The 15,736-nt window shown below is 32.7% G+C and overlaps 2 protein-coding genes across 2 annotated transcripts; one reads left to right on the top strand and one right to left on the bottom strand.

Annotated features, from left to right (window-relative positions):
- Positions 1-92: 92 nt before the first annotated feature.
- Nak (Numb-associated kinase) lies at positions 93-15,684 on the bottom strand. The gene is made up of 12 exons (XM_076408234.1): positions 15,353-15,684; positions 15,074-15,192; positions 14,771-15,016; positions 13,039-13,242; positions 12,854-12,986; positions 12,695-12,798; positions 11,018-11,611; positions 10,828-10,961; positions 9,625-9,779; positions 9,420-9,560; positions 7,919-8,029; positions 93-3,406 (listed from the first exon to the last, which is right to left on the bottom strand). Exons 1-12 carry the CDS (start codon positions 15,477-15,479, stop codon positions 1,710-1,712), a joined length of 3,765 nt encoding a protein of 1,254 aa, XP_076264349.1. The 5' UTR covers positions 15,480-15,684; the 3' UTR covers positions 93-1,709.
- LOC143198771 (uncharacterized) lies at positions 13,275-14,305 on the top strand. Its single transcript, XM_076408243.1, has 3 exons — positions 13,275-13,480; positions 13,533-13,842; positions 13,896-14,305. Exons 1-3 carry the CDS (start codon positions 13,342-13,344, stop codon positions 14,200-14,202), a joined length of 756 nt encoding a protein of 251 aa, XP_076264358.1. The 5' UTR covers positions 13,275-13,341; the 3' UTR covers positions 14,203-14,305.
- Positions 15,685-15,736: the final 52 nt, after the last annotated feature.

Consider the following 15,736-nt stretch of genomic DNA (forward strand, 5'->3'; position numbering starts at 1 on the left):
GGGGAATGTTTCTTATTGCATAATACGTCCTAGCATATCCACAATACAAAAATAAATATTTAAAAGATTACTGAAGAGTAAATAAACAAGCGTTTCCGAAACAAACAAACTTTATTTTTAATATACACACTGAAAAAAGTGCAATAGATATAATACTAGAAAATAAATAAAGGAATGCAACAATATACTTTAATAATATAAATATAAAAACAAAAAGCATAATGCGATTTTTAATATACATCTACGAATTATTAAAATGGACTCTTTTATATCGTCCTCTAAGATACAACATTTAAAAACTTCGTTTAAGTCAAATGGTAAATGTAAAGACGGAAGCTACCTTTAGCAATTAAAAGACTGGCGGATATTAGAAAAAAAAGAGGCTTTGGTTTAACGAAGAGAAAACCCGAACTACAAGCTAGAAGTTTTATTGTTTGTATATCACTGTCGCTATTTAAATAAAGGCACTACAAATGTATCTTGTCCTTTTTGTATGAACATTAAATTATTTTTGGCCTGAAGGAGAAAAAACTTATATTCAAACCGGATCTTTTATTTAAATCTATATCATTAGATTTTTATTCGAAGTATTACATAATTTAATCCACAAATAATGAACTACGAACAATGTATCGTTGTACAATAGTGTATATAGCGCAAATAGGTCGTAGTGCCTCTTAGTTTATAAAGATGCATAAAAATACTCACAGAACTTGTATTTGTAGTCATCAGTGTAATGTTTAATCTTAAAAATTAAAGCTAACTTAATACTTTCTTTAAATGTTTTTCTTTAAATTGCAAGAAAAAAAGAAGCAAATGAACTAAATCGATTGTTTATAAATAATTTCTTATAGTATCAGTTTCATTTCGTAGAAGTTTAATTGAAACAAGGGTTATACCAAAATATCTATGTCCTATTTGTCTATTCCTAAAATTTTACAGCCATTAATAGTCTATCACTAAAACAAGGGTCTTATTCTCACAGAATCTGGACAAAGATTAGAAAGGATAATACTCTATGTCGTTTATTCAGTTTACAAACTCGAGGATGTAATATATGGTGAAGTGATAAAGAAATATATAAAAAATATATAAAAGAAAATAACAATTAACCGAGTTAAATAACCGTAATACTTTGTAACACAATATTCGAGAATATAAAAAAAAATTCTTTGATGATTCAAAATAGCTGCTTAGAGACGAACAATCTAAAAAATTTCATGTAAAAGAGTTCGGTTAGTATTGAGATATGAAAAGAAATACTGTTCTGTTTGGTACAATGTATGTTACATAACAGAGTTAAATAAATATAAGAATACACTAAAGGACTTATTTGGTGTACAATTAGGACAATAACATATAGAGTTATTTAGACTCTATATTTATTGAATAAGCCCAAATGTTACAAACAAATTGATTATTTTAAATAAAACATGGTGGTTAAATATAATAATATTACACTAATACTATAGTATTATAAAATATTATGTATATTCTTAATTATTTATGTAACAAATAAGTCCTGTTACAACGCGTATACTTACTTAAATATCATTAAATATTAATATGTACCAAACGAAGTAATCAATTTCATGCTAACAACGTCAAATGTTTAAAACAACCTAAAAGTCAAATAGTTGCCATATATGAAATTCAAGTTCCACATATTACACCGTTTCATAGAAGGATCGTACCTTAAAGTATAAACCTCAAGAAAATGGATTGGGAAGCCTTTTACCGGTTGGTTTTCTACTTTCTTGTTCGGGACTTCTCAAAACTTCAAAAGGTAGCTCAGATGTTTGTACTGATTCGCGGTCATCAGGCGGGAAATCTTCGAAACTCATATTGCTGAAGCCTTCTTCAGTTCGGACCTTAGACGATTTCTTCGATTTCCCGGACTTTTTCGAACTGCTCGGTCCCTTATTCATTTTCACGTTCTTATGTAGGCTGCCGTGGCTCGGGCTTTCATCAGATACATTATCATCGATCAGTCTATATTTTGTTTTCATTTCTTTTTCTTTCTTTCGATCTTTCTTATGTTTCCCCTTCGGGGATTCGGCAGGTTTCTTTTCATTTATATCACGGAAAGCTACGAACGTAGAGGTAGCGTCAACGGCAGCTATGTTCTCAGGGCTATTCGTTGAGAAATCTATTAAGAAATCAGTCTTGCTGGTGCTAGGAAGAGTTTCCGATCTTTTCTCCGGTTCCTTATACTGGGCTTGAAAATATTGATCGGCGTTATCGCCGAAATTGGATTCGAAACGCGTCTCTTGAGGGAATTCAGTCTTGTCGTCATTAGCGATTTCGATGTTTATGAAATTCGAATTTACGGTTACTGTATTGTACGAGGTGCTTTGAACCTCTTGCGCGCTTGAAAATTCTGGCGAGAGGAAGGGATTCAGAGACGCACCAGGTTCGCTCGGTGGGAAATGCGCGAATTTCTTTTGTGTGAATGCAGGTTTTGATTCGGTGCCGGCCGTCTGTGGACTGTCATCGAAGTCCACTCTTCTATGTCGCGTTTTGCCAAAAGGAGCCAAGGCGAAGACGTCCCTTACTTCTTCTTCGAAACTGCTAGAGGGAGGGATCCACAATGATTTTGGCTTATTTTTATCCGGGTCCCATTTTGTTGGTGTCTGCATATCGCAATCGGAATCTAGTTCATCGTCCATGAGTAAGGGTTTTTCTCCATATTGATGGCCGATGAATAGCATATCTTCAGATTGGACTTCTTCGGATACTTTGGCTTCGTCTTTCTTTCTTTTCTTCAACTTTAATATCCTACTGCTACATTCCTCATCACGAGTGGCCATACTTTCGCATTCAGCGTGATACGCTGAAGAGCTGCAGGTTTTTACATCCTCGCTCACGTTTTCGCTCGTCAAATCTTCCTTAGCTTCTTGGGCTTCTTCGGGCGCGTCATCGTCAACTTTTAGGTCGCTAGCAGAACCGATAGAATCGTCGGAGTCTATGTCAACCGCGCTGGCAGCATTGTCTTCTTTGGGGGCTTGTTTCTTCGACTTTCCTTGTCGATCTTCGGATCTGAAATTCTTAATCGGCAGTTCCACCGTCTTGTACACGCTGTGCAATTTCTCTGGTATATTCATCTTCTTCTTTTTCCTCACTTTATCTTGGGCTCGTTGTTTATCTCTCTCTTCCTTATCGCTACTGTCGGAGCTGACGTCAAGCCCCTGCACCAGCTTCTCGTATTTGCAACGATGCTCCCGATGAATCGAGCTGAAGGGTGGAGAACCGTCCACATCGCTCTCCGTCTCGGTGGTTCCTATTAGAGGAACTTCTGCCTCGGAAGACATCAGCAGGTTAGTTCGCGATTCCAAAAATACAACGTTTTCGGGTTTCTCCTCTATTACCAGTTGTTTGGATATTTCCTTCCTATACGATTTTCTAGCTGAAACGAGATATGCTTTCATAAAAATTTAAAAGTATAAACCGTAACCGAAATGTTATAGACAAGAACTATATAGTCTTTCCAAAATAGCACTGAACTCACGTCATCAAGATATATAATGTATTGCCTATTACAGTTTGTAATTTTTTTTAATACCATGTTGATAAAAAAAAACCAATTGAAAAGTCCCCGGCCTACCATAGTAAAACACATTTTTTTGGCAAAATTAGTTTTTTTTATTCAACATAATTCCCCCTTCAAGGGTGATACACTGGTTTAGCGACCCTCCAACTTTTCGATACCATTGGTAGTACGATTTGTCCTTTGCTTCAAAATGGGCCTCAGTTTCGGCTATCACCTCTTCATTCGACGAAACTTTCTTCCCAGCGAGCATTCTTTTGAGATCTGAGAACAGGAAGTGGTCGCTCATAGCCAGATCTGGAGAATACGGTGGATGGGGAAGCAATTCGAAGCCCAATTCATGGATTTATGCCATCGTTTTCACTGATTTGTGACACGGTGCATTGTATTGCTGAAACAGCACTTTATTTTTCTTCAAATATTGCCGTTTTTCGGCGATTTCGTCCTTCAAACGGTGCAATAACGCTATGTAATAGTCGCTATTGATGGTCCTTCCTTTTTCAAGGTAGTCAATTAAAATTAATCATGCACATCCCAAAATACAGACACCATAACCTTGCCAGCTGACTGTTGCGTTTTCCCATGTTTTGGAGCGGGTTCATCATGTCCAGTCCACTCGGGCGACTGTCGATTGGACGTCGGAGTGAAATGATGGAGCCATGTTTCATCCATTGCCACATATCGACGCAAAACCTCGGGTTTATTACGCTTGATCATCTTCAAACACTGCTCCGAATCATCAACTCGTCATTGTTTTTGGTCAAAAGTGCACTCGCGCGGCACCCACTTTGCACAGAGCTTTCTCACACCCAAATATTCATGAATGATATAATTACACGTTCCATACAGTATACGTTCAGCTGATATCTGTAGACTGTCTGCTATTTCATTCAATTTCAATTTACGGTCATTCAAAATTATTTTAAGGATTTTTTAAAATGTTTTCGTCGGTAACAACTTGCTTTGAGCATCCACTGCGTTCACCGTCTTCGGTGCTCACTTCACCACGTCTAAACTTAGCATACCAATCCTTGAAGGTTGATTTTTCTGGGGCAGTGTCCGGAAAGTCGGCATCAAGCCAAGATTTTGCTTCAACTGTATTGTTTCCCTTCAAAAATCAATATTTTATCAACACGCGAAATTCCTTTTTATACATTTTTTTCACAATAACAAAAGTTGTTTCACTCAAATGCTATAATTCACAAACGAATGATCCGACAGCTGAGCATCTTTTTAAAGTTAGGGCTAATTAAAAGACATATGTACTTAATTCTAGTAGCGCCATCTATGTATCAGGCAGGGGACTTTTCAATTAACCTGTTACGTCTCTAATCGATAACTTCGAACAGGAACGAGGTAATAGGGGCCCATTCTTACCAGTAAAATACGTTGGATTTTTATTGTGTTGCAGATGCAATGAGTATTATTATGCACATTGACTAAAATCTCTCAAAAAAAGAAAAACAATATAATTTTGAATTCACCGTTCTATTCGAGATAAAATTTATGAAATGTATAAAACAGTGAATAGTTTTTTCAATATAAACATAACTAACAAAAACTCAAAGTTAAACGTGGCAACATTGCGACCTTTTGACGTCATAAATCGAGATAACGTGGTTTTAGTGCTATATATTCGAAATACTAATTTACGAAGAAATGTGTCGTCTAATTTTGAGTATATTGAACTGAAAAAAAATCAACATATTGTTTAACAAACAAAGATGAATAATAAACCAATCGATGATGCGAAGTACTTGTCTGTGTGCCCTTTTCTTCAAATCTGGCTTTCTGCTATTATTATTTATAGTACAAATATTATTATTTATTCAAATAAAAGGTAATACATTAACGGAAACAAATACCTATATTAAGATATAACGATAGAATATCCTACGAAACATTCCCGTAGGAATAGAACAGAAAACAGGTTGGAGGAACATTGCTTTGACTGTAGTTTTTGCTAGCTAGCATTTTGTAATAATAGACAGAATAATATACTACAAAACTGAATTACTTCTTTCGTCAATCCATCAGTTGAAAATTATATCGTTTCTATAATCATTAACATTAAGCCAAGTATCTTCACCTAGAACCTATATAATATCTAAAAGGGTAATAAAAAGGCTGTTTCAAAATTCAATACAGTGGGAATAAAAATTGTCAACGAAAATTTGAACACATTTTTATGCTAAATGGTATGCCCACCACCAATTCATTCTGGAACAGCCATTTTTAGAGATAGGTAGAAGTGTATTGTAATTATTAATGTAATAAAACACGTTTGTTGTCTAATGCAAAGCAATTTTATTGCTGCAAATAATACAATTACACGGCTGTACACATTTATATTTACTTTTCCCTAAAATGGATACAAGCAATGGTATTAACAATGCCCATTTTAGTCGGGAAAATTATAATTACTCATAGCACACAATATTTAGATATATAGATATTAAAAGTGATCATCGCTAAAATATAACTTTATATATCAATCGAAAATTAGGAACTGAATAAAATATCAATTAACAACTAAGACCACGTACACACGGGTAAAAACAAAATAAACATATTTCTAAAAATGCTGTTCCAAAACAAAACTGTCTGTGACACTAATGCAACGCTAGTATCACGAAACCAACATGCACGACACCACACCTTTACACATAAACCATTACTTATTGATTTAAAATATTAGTCTGAATAAATCGATTTCAGTTATATTGAAACGTCATACATTCACACGAAAATTTGGATACAATAAACGTCAATTTTAGTTGAAAAAGTGACCAACCAACAAATATCGAAGTATGTACTTTATGACACGTGAGTAGGTGAAATAAATTATCTTTATATGGAAAAGTGAATCGGATTTCTCTTCTCTACATATATAAAAAATCTAATTTGTATCCAAATATTTTATCCGAATGTAATGAACTTATAACACCGTGTAAGTAAATATGCTTTTTAAGTATATAAAGATTTCAAAAATATATGCACATATTTCCTAATGCATACTATTTTACATGTTGCCAAAAATACCATTCTCGTAAATAGCAAAATACATATTTACTTACAATCTTTAAAATTTAAATAGGTACACATGATATGTCAAACGAAAGTGAATTATTCCCGAAAGCCCTCCGAATCAGAGCGAAGAATCATTAAGACATAAAAACGATAATACTAAAGTGTTAAATTTATTTAAATTTCAAAGAATATATTTACTAAAATAAAAAGTTTTAAAGCTTTATCACAGATGTAAAACAAGACTAACCAAAAAGGGTCGCTAAAAATTAAAAACAAAATGTATATCTATGTATACGTATAGAAAAAGTAGAATTATAATGGTTTGTTTTTGGTTCCGAACAATTGGCTAAGACTAATTCAAAGATGGAAATTTCATTAATACGAAAATATTTAAACATATATGTTCTTTTTAGATGCTTTAGACGGCTAAAAATCGCTAAAATGACTAGGTAAAATTGTCTTTAGTTCTAAATTAATCGAGAGGAATGATTATTCTCACACTAGGCGATTTTTAAAAATAGAAGAGATAGTGTTTTTGCTGGTGCTCCGCCCATGCGCAATATATTTCGTAAAAAATTATCGTTATTTGTTGAAAGCTTAATCGAGACAGGAATCAGTGATGGGGATAGCTAGCTTCTGAAGATTCAAAAGGTCATAAGCTCTCAACAAACATCTTAAAAATTATATATATATATTTATTTTATTAGGCCAGTTCAAAAGCAATAAACACTAGTTGAACTGTCATCTTGAAGCAAAATCTGTTTTTCTTCTTCTTAAATCACATTATGTTGTACACAATCGCCTTACATAATTTGTTACTACCTAAACCTTTACTGTGACCTACACCCTCGCTTACAAATCGCATACCATTACCCACGCCATACAATGAAACACTCTTATATGCACATATTATTTTCTAAGACCAATCATAGATCATGGACTACATTGAACCTGTATATATAAAACTATTTTTTAACACTAGCATTCTAGTAACTTGTTCATTTTTAATTTAATAAAATTCAATGAGCAACAATTTCATAGACCATTCTGATTATAAACAGTTAATTTATACAATAATTTAAACTGAAACTATATATTTAATTTTACGATGAATTTTTCTTTAAAATTTCAACAGCAATATGTATAAAATAATATTAAAAGGAGAAAATTTAAAAAATTATAAACTCATCTAATAATAATTGATTATCAAACATAATTTTTCGATGCGAAACACTTCAAAATCAAATTCAAATAAATTAAACAAGAAATGTTTCAAACCATATTTGTAGTTCAATGTAGCCTAAAGTGAAAATAATGCAGCAAACATTTACGACATATTACCTGATGAATGTAGTCTTTTATGGGTTTTATCACGTGGCTTGACAGGGAGACTAAATGGGGCGTTACCGAACGGATCTTCCTGTGCTGCCAAATTATCTTTTAACTGAACATCTGCAAAAATAAAAACAAACACTGAAAAATATACGTTCAAATTACCACACGTCAATCTAAAGCATTTTGGGAACACTGAAATAAATAAGGAAAATTATAAATAAACAATAAACAAAATTTCTTATATCAAGGAATGTAGTTTTTATAGCCACGAAATTCCATAAGAATAGCTGAATCTAAAAACATAAATGGTTTGTACTACGAATGAGTTTATTTCAAATTTAATTGTTGAATAGTTACACAATAAGTAAAACAAAATATAGTAAAACTATTCTCGTATAACTATTTAGAAAATAAGTGAAAAAAATAAACACCTTTATAAATTAATAACAAAAAATATATCCCTGTATTTACTGTGTTTATTTCTAATTTGAGCCAATTTTCTATATTCACATCTTTGACACATTTTTGAGAAAATATTTATTTTTGGTACAACGTAAAAAATTACCCTATACTATTACCCTAGATACATAGTTTTGAACTATTGTTTACACCATTGTATAACAGTGCTCTACATGTGTTATGATTTCTGGTTTCTATTATGGTATTCAAAAGAGCAGGCGATGCCGTGTGGAATACAAACTCTCCGTCGAAAAGTGACGTATATAAATGAAGGTAGGGTTGCAAACACATCGTTTTGTCGCTAGCCATAACTTTCTGTATATAAACTAGCGGGCCCAATACACGTTGTCCTGGCCAAACATTGCCTTTTTGTTAGGATGAATATGATCTTATAAACGAAAAATGCTTTAAAGCTAAAAAAAATCCTAGAACCCTATCGCAACGCCACCTACAGAATCCGACTGTAAATATAAACCGTTGTCGAATACACAAAAACATAAACTAAAAGTTTCATCAAAATCGGTCCAACCGTTTAAGAGCTGCTTAATTACATACACATGGAAAATTTGTTGCCTCTTGCAGACAAGAATTCAGCTTATCGGCATTTATATAACTGATCCACGTTATTATAACTATAAATAAAAATAAAAATATATAATTTTTGTATGCCTGAACAGACAAATTCAACTAGTATGCCTCGCTATCTTAAAGCCTAAAACTATTCCAATCCAAAGATTGTTTCTGTAGTTGGAAACTTTTAGCAGATACTAAATTAAGTGTACCAATGTTCTGCGGCTTTGAACTATGGCAATGATTTTCTTAGAGAAAAAAAATTAAGAATTATTTATTGAATCATAAGATTTTAAATAATATTTTTGCTATAAATTGCTATGAAACTTAATGCATTAAGATAGCATCTAACAATTGAAATACCAAATATATTGGGGAAAATAGTCAATGAACTATTGTGTTGATGAAAGTAAAACTAGAATTTATTAAGGGGTTAATGAAAAACTTAACGAGTAATTAAAATACTATTATAACTTACTATTCTGTTGGTCGCTTCCTCTCCGAATTTTGTCGAATTCCGCGCCAAATATATGATCTTCAGTCATCTGACTAAACGGTGTGCTCTCCTCAAAGGGATTCCAATTAGCTACATCAGCAGATAAAGATCTACTATCTGCGCCTATCAACAAATGGAAAAATAGTACACATGTTCTTCACATTAGCCTTATCCATAATAGATGTACCTATAGTGTGGCTAACATCACAAGTAGATGTTGAACTACCCATTGGCGCAGTAGCTGCATCATCACTACATGCTTGAGTTGGAGAATCCCGAGTTCTAGGCTTCATCGACGATTCAAACGGCGCTAAAAATTGTGTAGTTTCAGTCGCAAAAGCTCTGAAAAGAATAAAATTGACCGTTAACTTTACGTCGTCTATAAACGAATTCTAGATATATTTTTTTTTCTTAATACGAAATGTTGATTGTTTGATTCTACACTGTTGCCGAAAGACATCTAAAACCACCACAAACATAAAGTACATCCATGCCGTAGCGGGATTCGAACCGACGATTATCACAACACTAGGAGGACGTCCTATCGCCTTGACCACTACACTAACCAAGTCGGCTTTTATATAAAAATATTTTATTAAAACTAATAATAGAAGTAATGTATAATGAGTGTTTTTGCTTAGATATTCGGTACCTACTATCTATAGCCAATTATAGACAGAAAAAACCAAATACCTATACATCAGTTTGGGTGGTAAATATTATATTATTAAATGCAAAATCATAATATAAGTATTACTTTCCGATGGTAAGGTTCAAATAAAACTACTTTCCAAAAGATTCTGCTCTAGCGTAGAAACGGTTTTTAAAAGTAAATAGTGATAAGGAAACCTCTAATGATTTCCTACATGAATTTTTCGAACAGGAGGGTTTAATCTTTGCATTGCAGGGCGACCAGGTAAATATGGACCTAAACGTGGAATATAATTGCTTAACCAAAATGTAATTAACTATGCGCAGTCATTTCTTTTAACTTATCGAGAAGGAAAATTCGTTACAAGTTAAATATTGGAATCAGTACTTGCTCAGCCTATATTAGCATCTCCAAAAAAAAAATTACAAGTACAAATATGTTTTTTTTAAGGAAGTAAATTGAGAGGTTTAAAAATTGAAAATTTTAACTCATGTTTTTCCGCAAATGCTTTCAAAACAGACGAATCTGTGCCTTCAACTTCATACGGATAACAACCAGACAGTAGAACAATAAACACACTAAGCACTTTTGTTTGATGTATTTTTAAAATATTTTATGCAAATGTTAATTAGTATTTAAATAAAATATTTTAAAGTATCCCCCTGAAGTAAATAAACCCGCTTTGCCCTCTGGTGGACTATTGGTTGTTATGGTTGGACTATTGAGATCATAACTTACTTGTTAAAAGCTGTCGTATCACTCATATTCCGCCTGTGTCCTTTGGGAACACTTAGAGATGGGCTAGATGGTGGCGTATTATTTCCTATAGCGCTTATAGACTCAGTTAAGCCACTTTTCAGCAGGGGGCTCGCCTATAAAACAAATTATTAGGATTTCCAAAAGAATTTATAAGCATATTAATAATTACCCCGTGTCCTAAGCTTCCAGACCCAAAAAGGGGATTTTCGCTTGTAACAGGAGATACAATATTAATACCTGCAGGTCCTTGCACTTGGAAACTATCGTTTTTATTCCCGTTATTGTCGGCCGCCGTGGACGAGGACGTTGAATGATGATCGTCTCGAAAGGGATCCGGATACACGGAAGACTGGAATAGGGAGTCGAGCTGCTGCGGTGGCAGGTCGGCGCTCCCTTGCGTCGGCAGAAAATAATCGCTAAGATCGAAATCGGGAAAGGCGGGCGAGTTAGAGAAGGCATGGGGTACGTTACTCGGGGGGACACTCTGAAAGGGAACCTGGCTTGATTGGGTATTGGGACTTTGGGAGCTTTGGGATTTTTTTGACGAACCTGGGCTAGAGCTAATGTTTAGGGGAATGCTGTTGAGGTTTAGGGGGGTGGCGGTGTTGCCTTTAGGTCGCTGGCGAGGCATCACGCTGGTTCCTTCGACGATAGGAACTGCCGAAATAGGTTTGGCGCTCTGTATTTTTAACTGAGTGGCTTTCTTTTGCTCCGCTTCAAACAGAGGTACCGACAGTTCTTCTAAATTTGGAGCGGCCGTTTTCTGCAATTTAAATATAAATCAGACTGATGTAATATTAAATGTACCAAAAAGTAATCCACGTTTTGATCCATATTTTCTTGTCAACTAAATGTTTATTGGGCGACTGTACAATGCAAAGAATGTGCTCGAGGTGGAACAACTCTAATTATAAAACAAAAGCATCTCCAACAAGACGAGATCAAAAATGAAGAAATACAGGCTACCACAGTTATCATTGAAATAAACATAGGAGCTGTATACTGTCCACCATGATACAAAATAACACAACAATATAAAGATTTATTTTTAAAAATAAGGTAAACGGTTTATTATTGGAGGGAACTTGCCTAGAGTTCAAGATTAATAACACCTAAAAAAGGAAACGAATTACACGCAGCAATTAATATTACATATTGTAACTATCATTCAGGGAGTGAACCCACTGAAACTGATCCATCGACAGTAATACGTACGACAGTAAGACCTATTAATTTTACATTTCGAAAGGCATTAAATTAAATACAAATCGAGAGCTTGTGTGAACTATTATATGATCACACTCCAGTATAGTTAACACTAGGTGCGACAATTCTGAAAAAAAAACCAAGAAGTCTACTCTTACTAATAAATTTACTAACTGGGTTACACACAGTAACACGTCTAGACTTATAATGGAGGAACAAATCAGTTTAAACATAAGACTCATAGGTATAGATGATCTTCAGCACCAAACCTGAAATATATTTGAACAAATTCGGTCTGCTCCAAAAGAAGCTACCCCGACATCAAGAGAGAAACGGGAATATGAGATAAATTACCCCCTTGAAATTAGGAAATTGATTAAGAATATAAACAGAGCTGCTTGAAAAAATATGTAAACAAATTAAACCCAGAAGTAGACAAAGCTATGGAAAGCAATTCAGAGATTTAAAAGACGGGTTCGATACAAGAATGAAATATTTTTTGTAAAACCATTATTTGTCAAACGTAGGTAAAATAATTTTATTTTTTAGTTTGTATATATTTTAAGAGAATTTATATTTTTTATGCAAATATATAAACATGGATTACTTTTTCTATATCTAAATAATTTTTAAACTTTACCATAAGATTTTTAACGGGATTTTGTTTTCCAAGTAGCTGAAAGGCTACACAGCTAACTTGATATATGTCTGGCCTTTTATCAGGTTCTGGTTCCAACATATATCCTACAAAATTTAGTCATGTAAACAGTATACTGAAAAAACAGATGGCAGAACTTACGAATTAACTGGTGTAAACCCCGGGAAAATTGGGAATTGTCTGGAATACAAAAGTTACCACTTTGAATCGCAAGTGTGCTTTCGCCAAATGGTAAAGTAAAGAAACATAATCTGTATAATAAGCATCCTAACGCCTAAAAATGTCCAATTAAAGTTGCCGTACTAGTAAAATAAGACTTGTTGTACCCAAATATCTGCTTTAGTTGTAATCTGCTTTCCACAATACATGTCTACCATCTCTGGTGCCCGATAACTGAGTGTGGTATAACGCTTAATTTCATCTTCGACCACGGCGACTCCCTTTTCAGAAGCATTCAAAACTCTAGCAGTCGCCGAACCGAAATCACACAGCAAATAATTTCCATTATCTCCTACTAATATATTTTCTACCTGTAAATGATACAACATGTGTTATTGTTTATGCTTTGACAGTACTAAATAATGACAATATTCAAAATTATATTGTAACATAACTGGATTATCGTAACTATGCAATCAAAATTACCAGTAAGAGTAAATAGAAGACACATTTTGGAGAAAAAAGACTGTGAATGTGATTGTAACAAAATATTTCAAACTATACTACAAACACCCAGTGATGGAGTATGTAACTTTTGTCTTAATAAAGGTATTCATAAAAATGTATTTCAAATCAATTTATATTAAATGGAATATTATAGGATTATCGGCTGATGAATTATTGAACCAATGCACTAAACAATCACATTCAAAAATGACTGAATTAAACACACAAAATATATTCACAAATCACACAGAGTTACTTACAGAGGTAAAACAAATGTTATCGCATATCAATACAAACTTAGAAGCAATTTTATTACTGCTGAAAGACCGAAAGGAATATTTTTACAATCAACTTCAGGATAGTAATATTAAAAATAAGAAAATCAGAAGTTCCAATAGGAAAGAAAAAATAAAAGAAAAATTCCTAATTAAGGCCCAACCATACAGATGGCCCGATATTTCTAGGTAAATAATGTCAATCTAGTACTATATTAATTAATTATTATAAATGTTTTCAGATTTTATTGGCAACCATCATTTTGTATAAAAAACTTAAACCAACACCACAAACCTAATGATACTAAAGGATTAATTTTTTGTCCCTTTAGGAGAAACATTTTATATACTGATAAACCATTATCATGTCCTAACATTAATTATTTTCAAACTATGGGCAAACTTTTTGATAAAAACAGCATTAGTATATCTATGTATTCATTTCCTATTATAACTCTTTCAAATCAATTAGATAATTACAATAAGGATCAAACTAAGAATAAAGATGAATCCAAGTCTCCAAATAAAGAAATATTACAAATAAAGTGATAGATAAATAACAAAATAAACATATCAAGGAGCTTCACATTAAAAAATATGAGATGTTGTTTGGATGTATTCATAATAAAAGAGTTGCATATCTAATTTAGTAAGTTTTGGCTATTTCTTCATAAATTTAATTATACAATTATTTAAACATTTACCACACTATTATTCTTGAGAAATATAATTAACTGTACCTGCAACTGTATGAGTAAAGAAATTCTTATATAAATTACATTACCCCATTATATTTACAGTTTACTGTATGAATAAAATCTGATAATTAATCATTAATATCTATACATAATAAAACTGCTTGAAAAAAACTAACTAAAATTAATAGTGGTAATGAATTAGTCATTAGATCAGAACACAATTAACTAATTCATTAAAATGATTTAAACATATGTTACTGTTTCAATGTGAAGTTAATATTAAGCACAATATATTTGACCTAAAAATCAACTTCATACAAAATGAGTGGCCCAGTTCTCCTAATATGAAAGTTACATTGTGGGTTAAATTATATTCTCAATGTGGTTTTTATTCCAATAGTTGATACCATTAAACTTACCTTTAAATCCCTATGAATAATTGGTGTTTTGCAATGGTGCAATCTTGACACTGCCTCACAAATATCACAGAAAATAGATAAAACTTCAGTTTCTGTAAAGTTAGGTTTCCCACGAGCTTTCATAAGTCCAAAAACATTTTCGGCACAATAAGGCATTAATAAAAGAACTTCATAAACTCCTCCTCCAGTAGCTACCAAACTTGAATCTACATAGCCAATTATGTTTTTATGACCATTGAGACTACTCTAAAATATGAATGATATTATTACTAAATAAATAACTTTATACTCAGTATAACTTACAGTTATTTGAATTTCACGTTTGGCAACATTAAGATCTTGTTCATTGTTAACATACATTCTTTTAAGTGCAAACTTAGTTCCATTGTTACTTCTTACAAGATAAACAATTGCAAAACCACCTAAATAACAATTATGATAAGTAATGCAATTTATTATTCTGCAACTTAAATTACAATAAATGTAAAGATACTGTAAAGTTGCATATAAATAATACTATTCTTACGACATTAAATGACATTTTAACCCACATATCCACCCCCTTTTTAAAAAAATATTTACCTTCTGCTAAAACGTCCTCGACTGTAACCGTCTGTCTACCTACTGTATATACTTTTCCAACAAAAATATTTGTTTCTTTTGCCGTATTATCGATATTCTTCTCAATTTTCGAAAATAACTTTTTCATGTTGATGAGTTAGAAAAAACTCATAAATGAAAATGATTCGAACCTACAACTTTTCAAAGTACTTCCCTTAAACATTGAAACATGTTACTAGTTTTTCACTGAGTGTATTATGCAAAAATAATATATTAATTTTCTTGAGTTTTCCGCATATCTAAGAGTGACGTTTTTTTTAAGAATGACACCAATGACAACTGAAAATGACATTAAAATTCTTCTTTTTTGCTATCCGGCATATTAACTGTTATTTTTTAATAACG

This window comes from Rhynchophorus ferrugineus, unplaced genomic scaffold, assembly GCF_030347505.1.
Source record: "Rhynchophorus ferrugineus isolate W39M unplaced genomic scaffold, kcgeb_rfMv2 rfM6, whole genome shotgun sequence".
NCBI lineage: Eukaryota > Metazoa > Arthropoda > Insecta > Coleoptera > Curculionidae > Rhynchophorus > Rhynchophorus ferrugineus.

Excerpts from the sequence above, each read along its gene's own strand:
- LOC143198771 (XM_076408243.1), top strand. The coding sequence starts at position 13,342 with ATGCAATCAAAATTACCAGTAAGAGTAAATAGAAGACACATTTTGGAG. Across the intron at positions 13,481-13,532 it reads TAACTTTTGTCTTAATAAAG|GATTATCGGCTGATGAATTA; the intron begins GTATTCATAAAA and ends GGAATATTATAG. Across the intron at positions 13,843-13,895 it reads AGATGGCCCGATATTTCTAG|ATTTTATTGGCAACCATCAT; the intron begins GTAAATAATGTC and ends AAATGTTTTCAG.
- Nak (XM_076408234.1), bottom strand. The coding sequence starts at position 15,479 with ATGAAAAAGTTATTTTCGAAAATTGAGAAGAATATCGATAATACGGCA. Across the intron at positions 13,243-14,770 it reads TTATTCATAGGGATTTAAAG|GTAGAAAATATATTAGTAGG; the intron begins GTAAGTTTAATG and ends TATCATTTACAG. Across the intron at positions 12,987-13,038 it reads CAACTAAAGCAGATATTTGG|GCGTTAGGATGCTTATTATA; the intron begins GTACAACAAGTC and ends GGACATTTTTAG.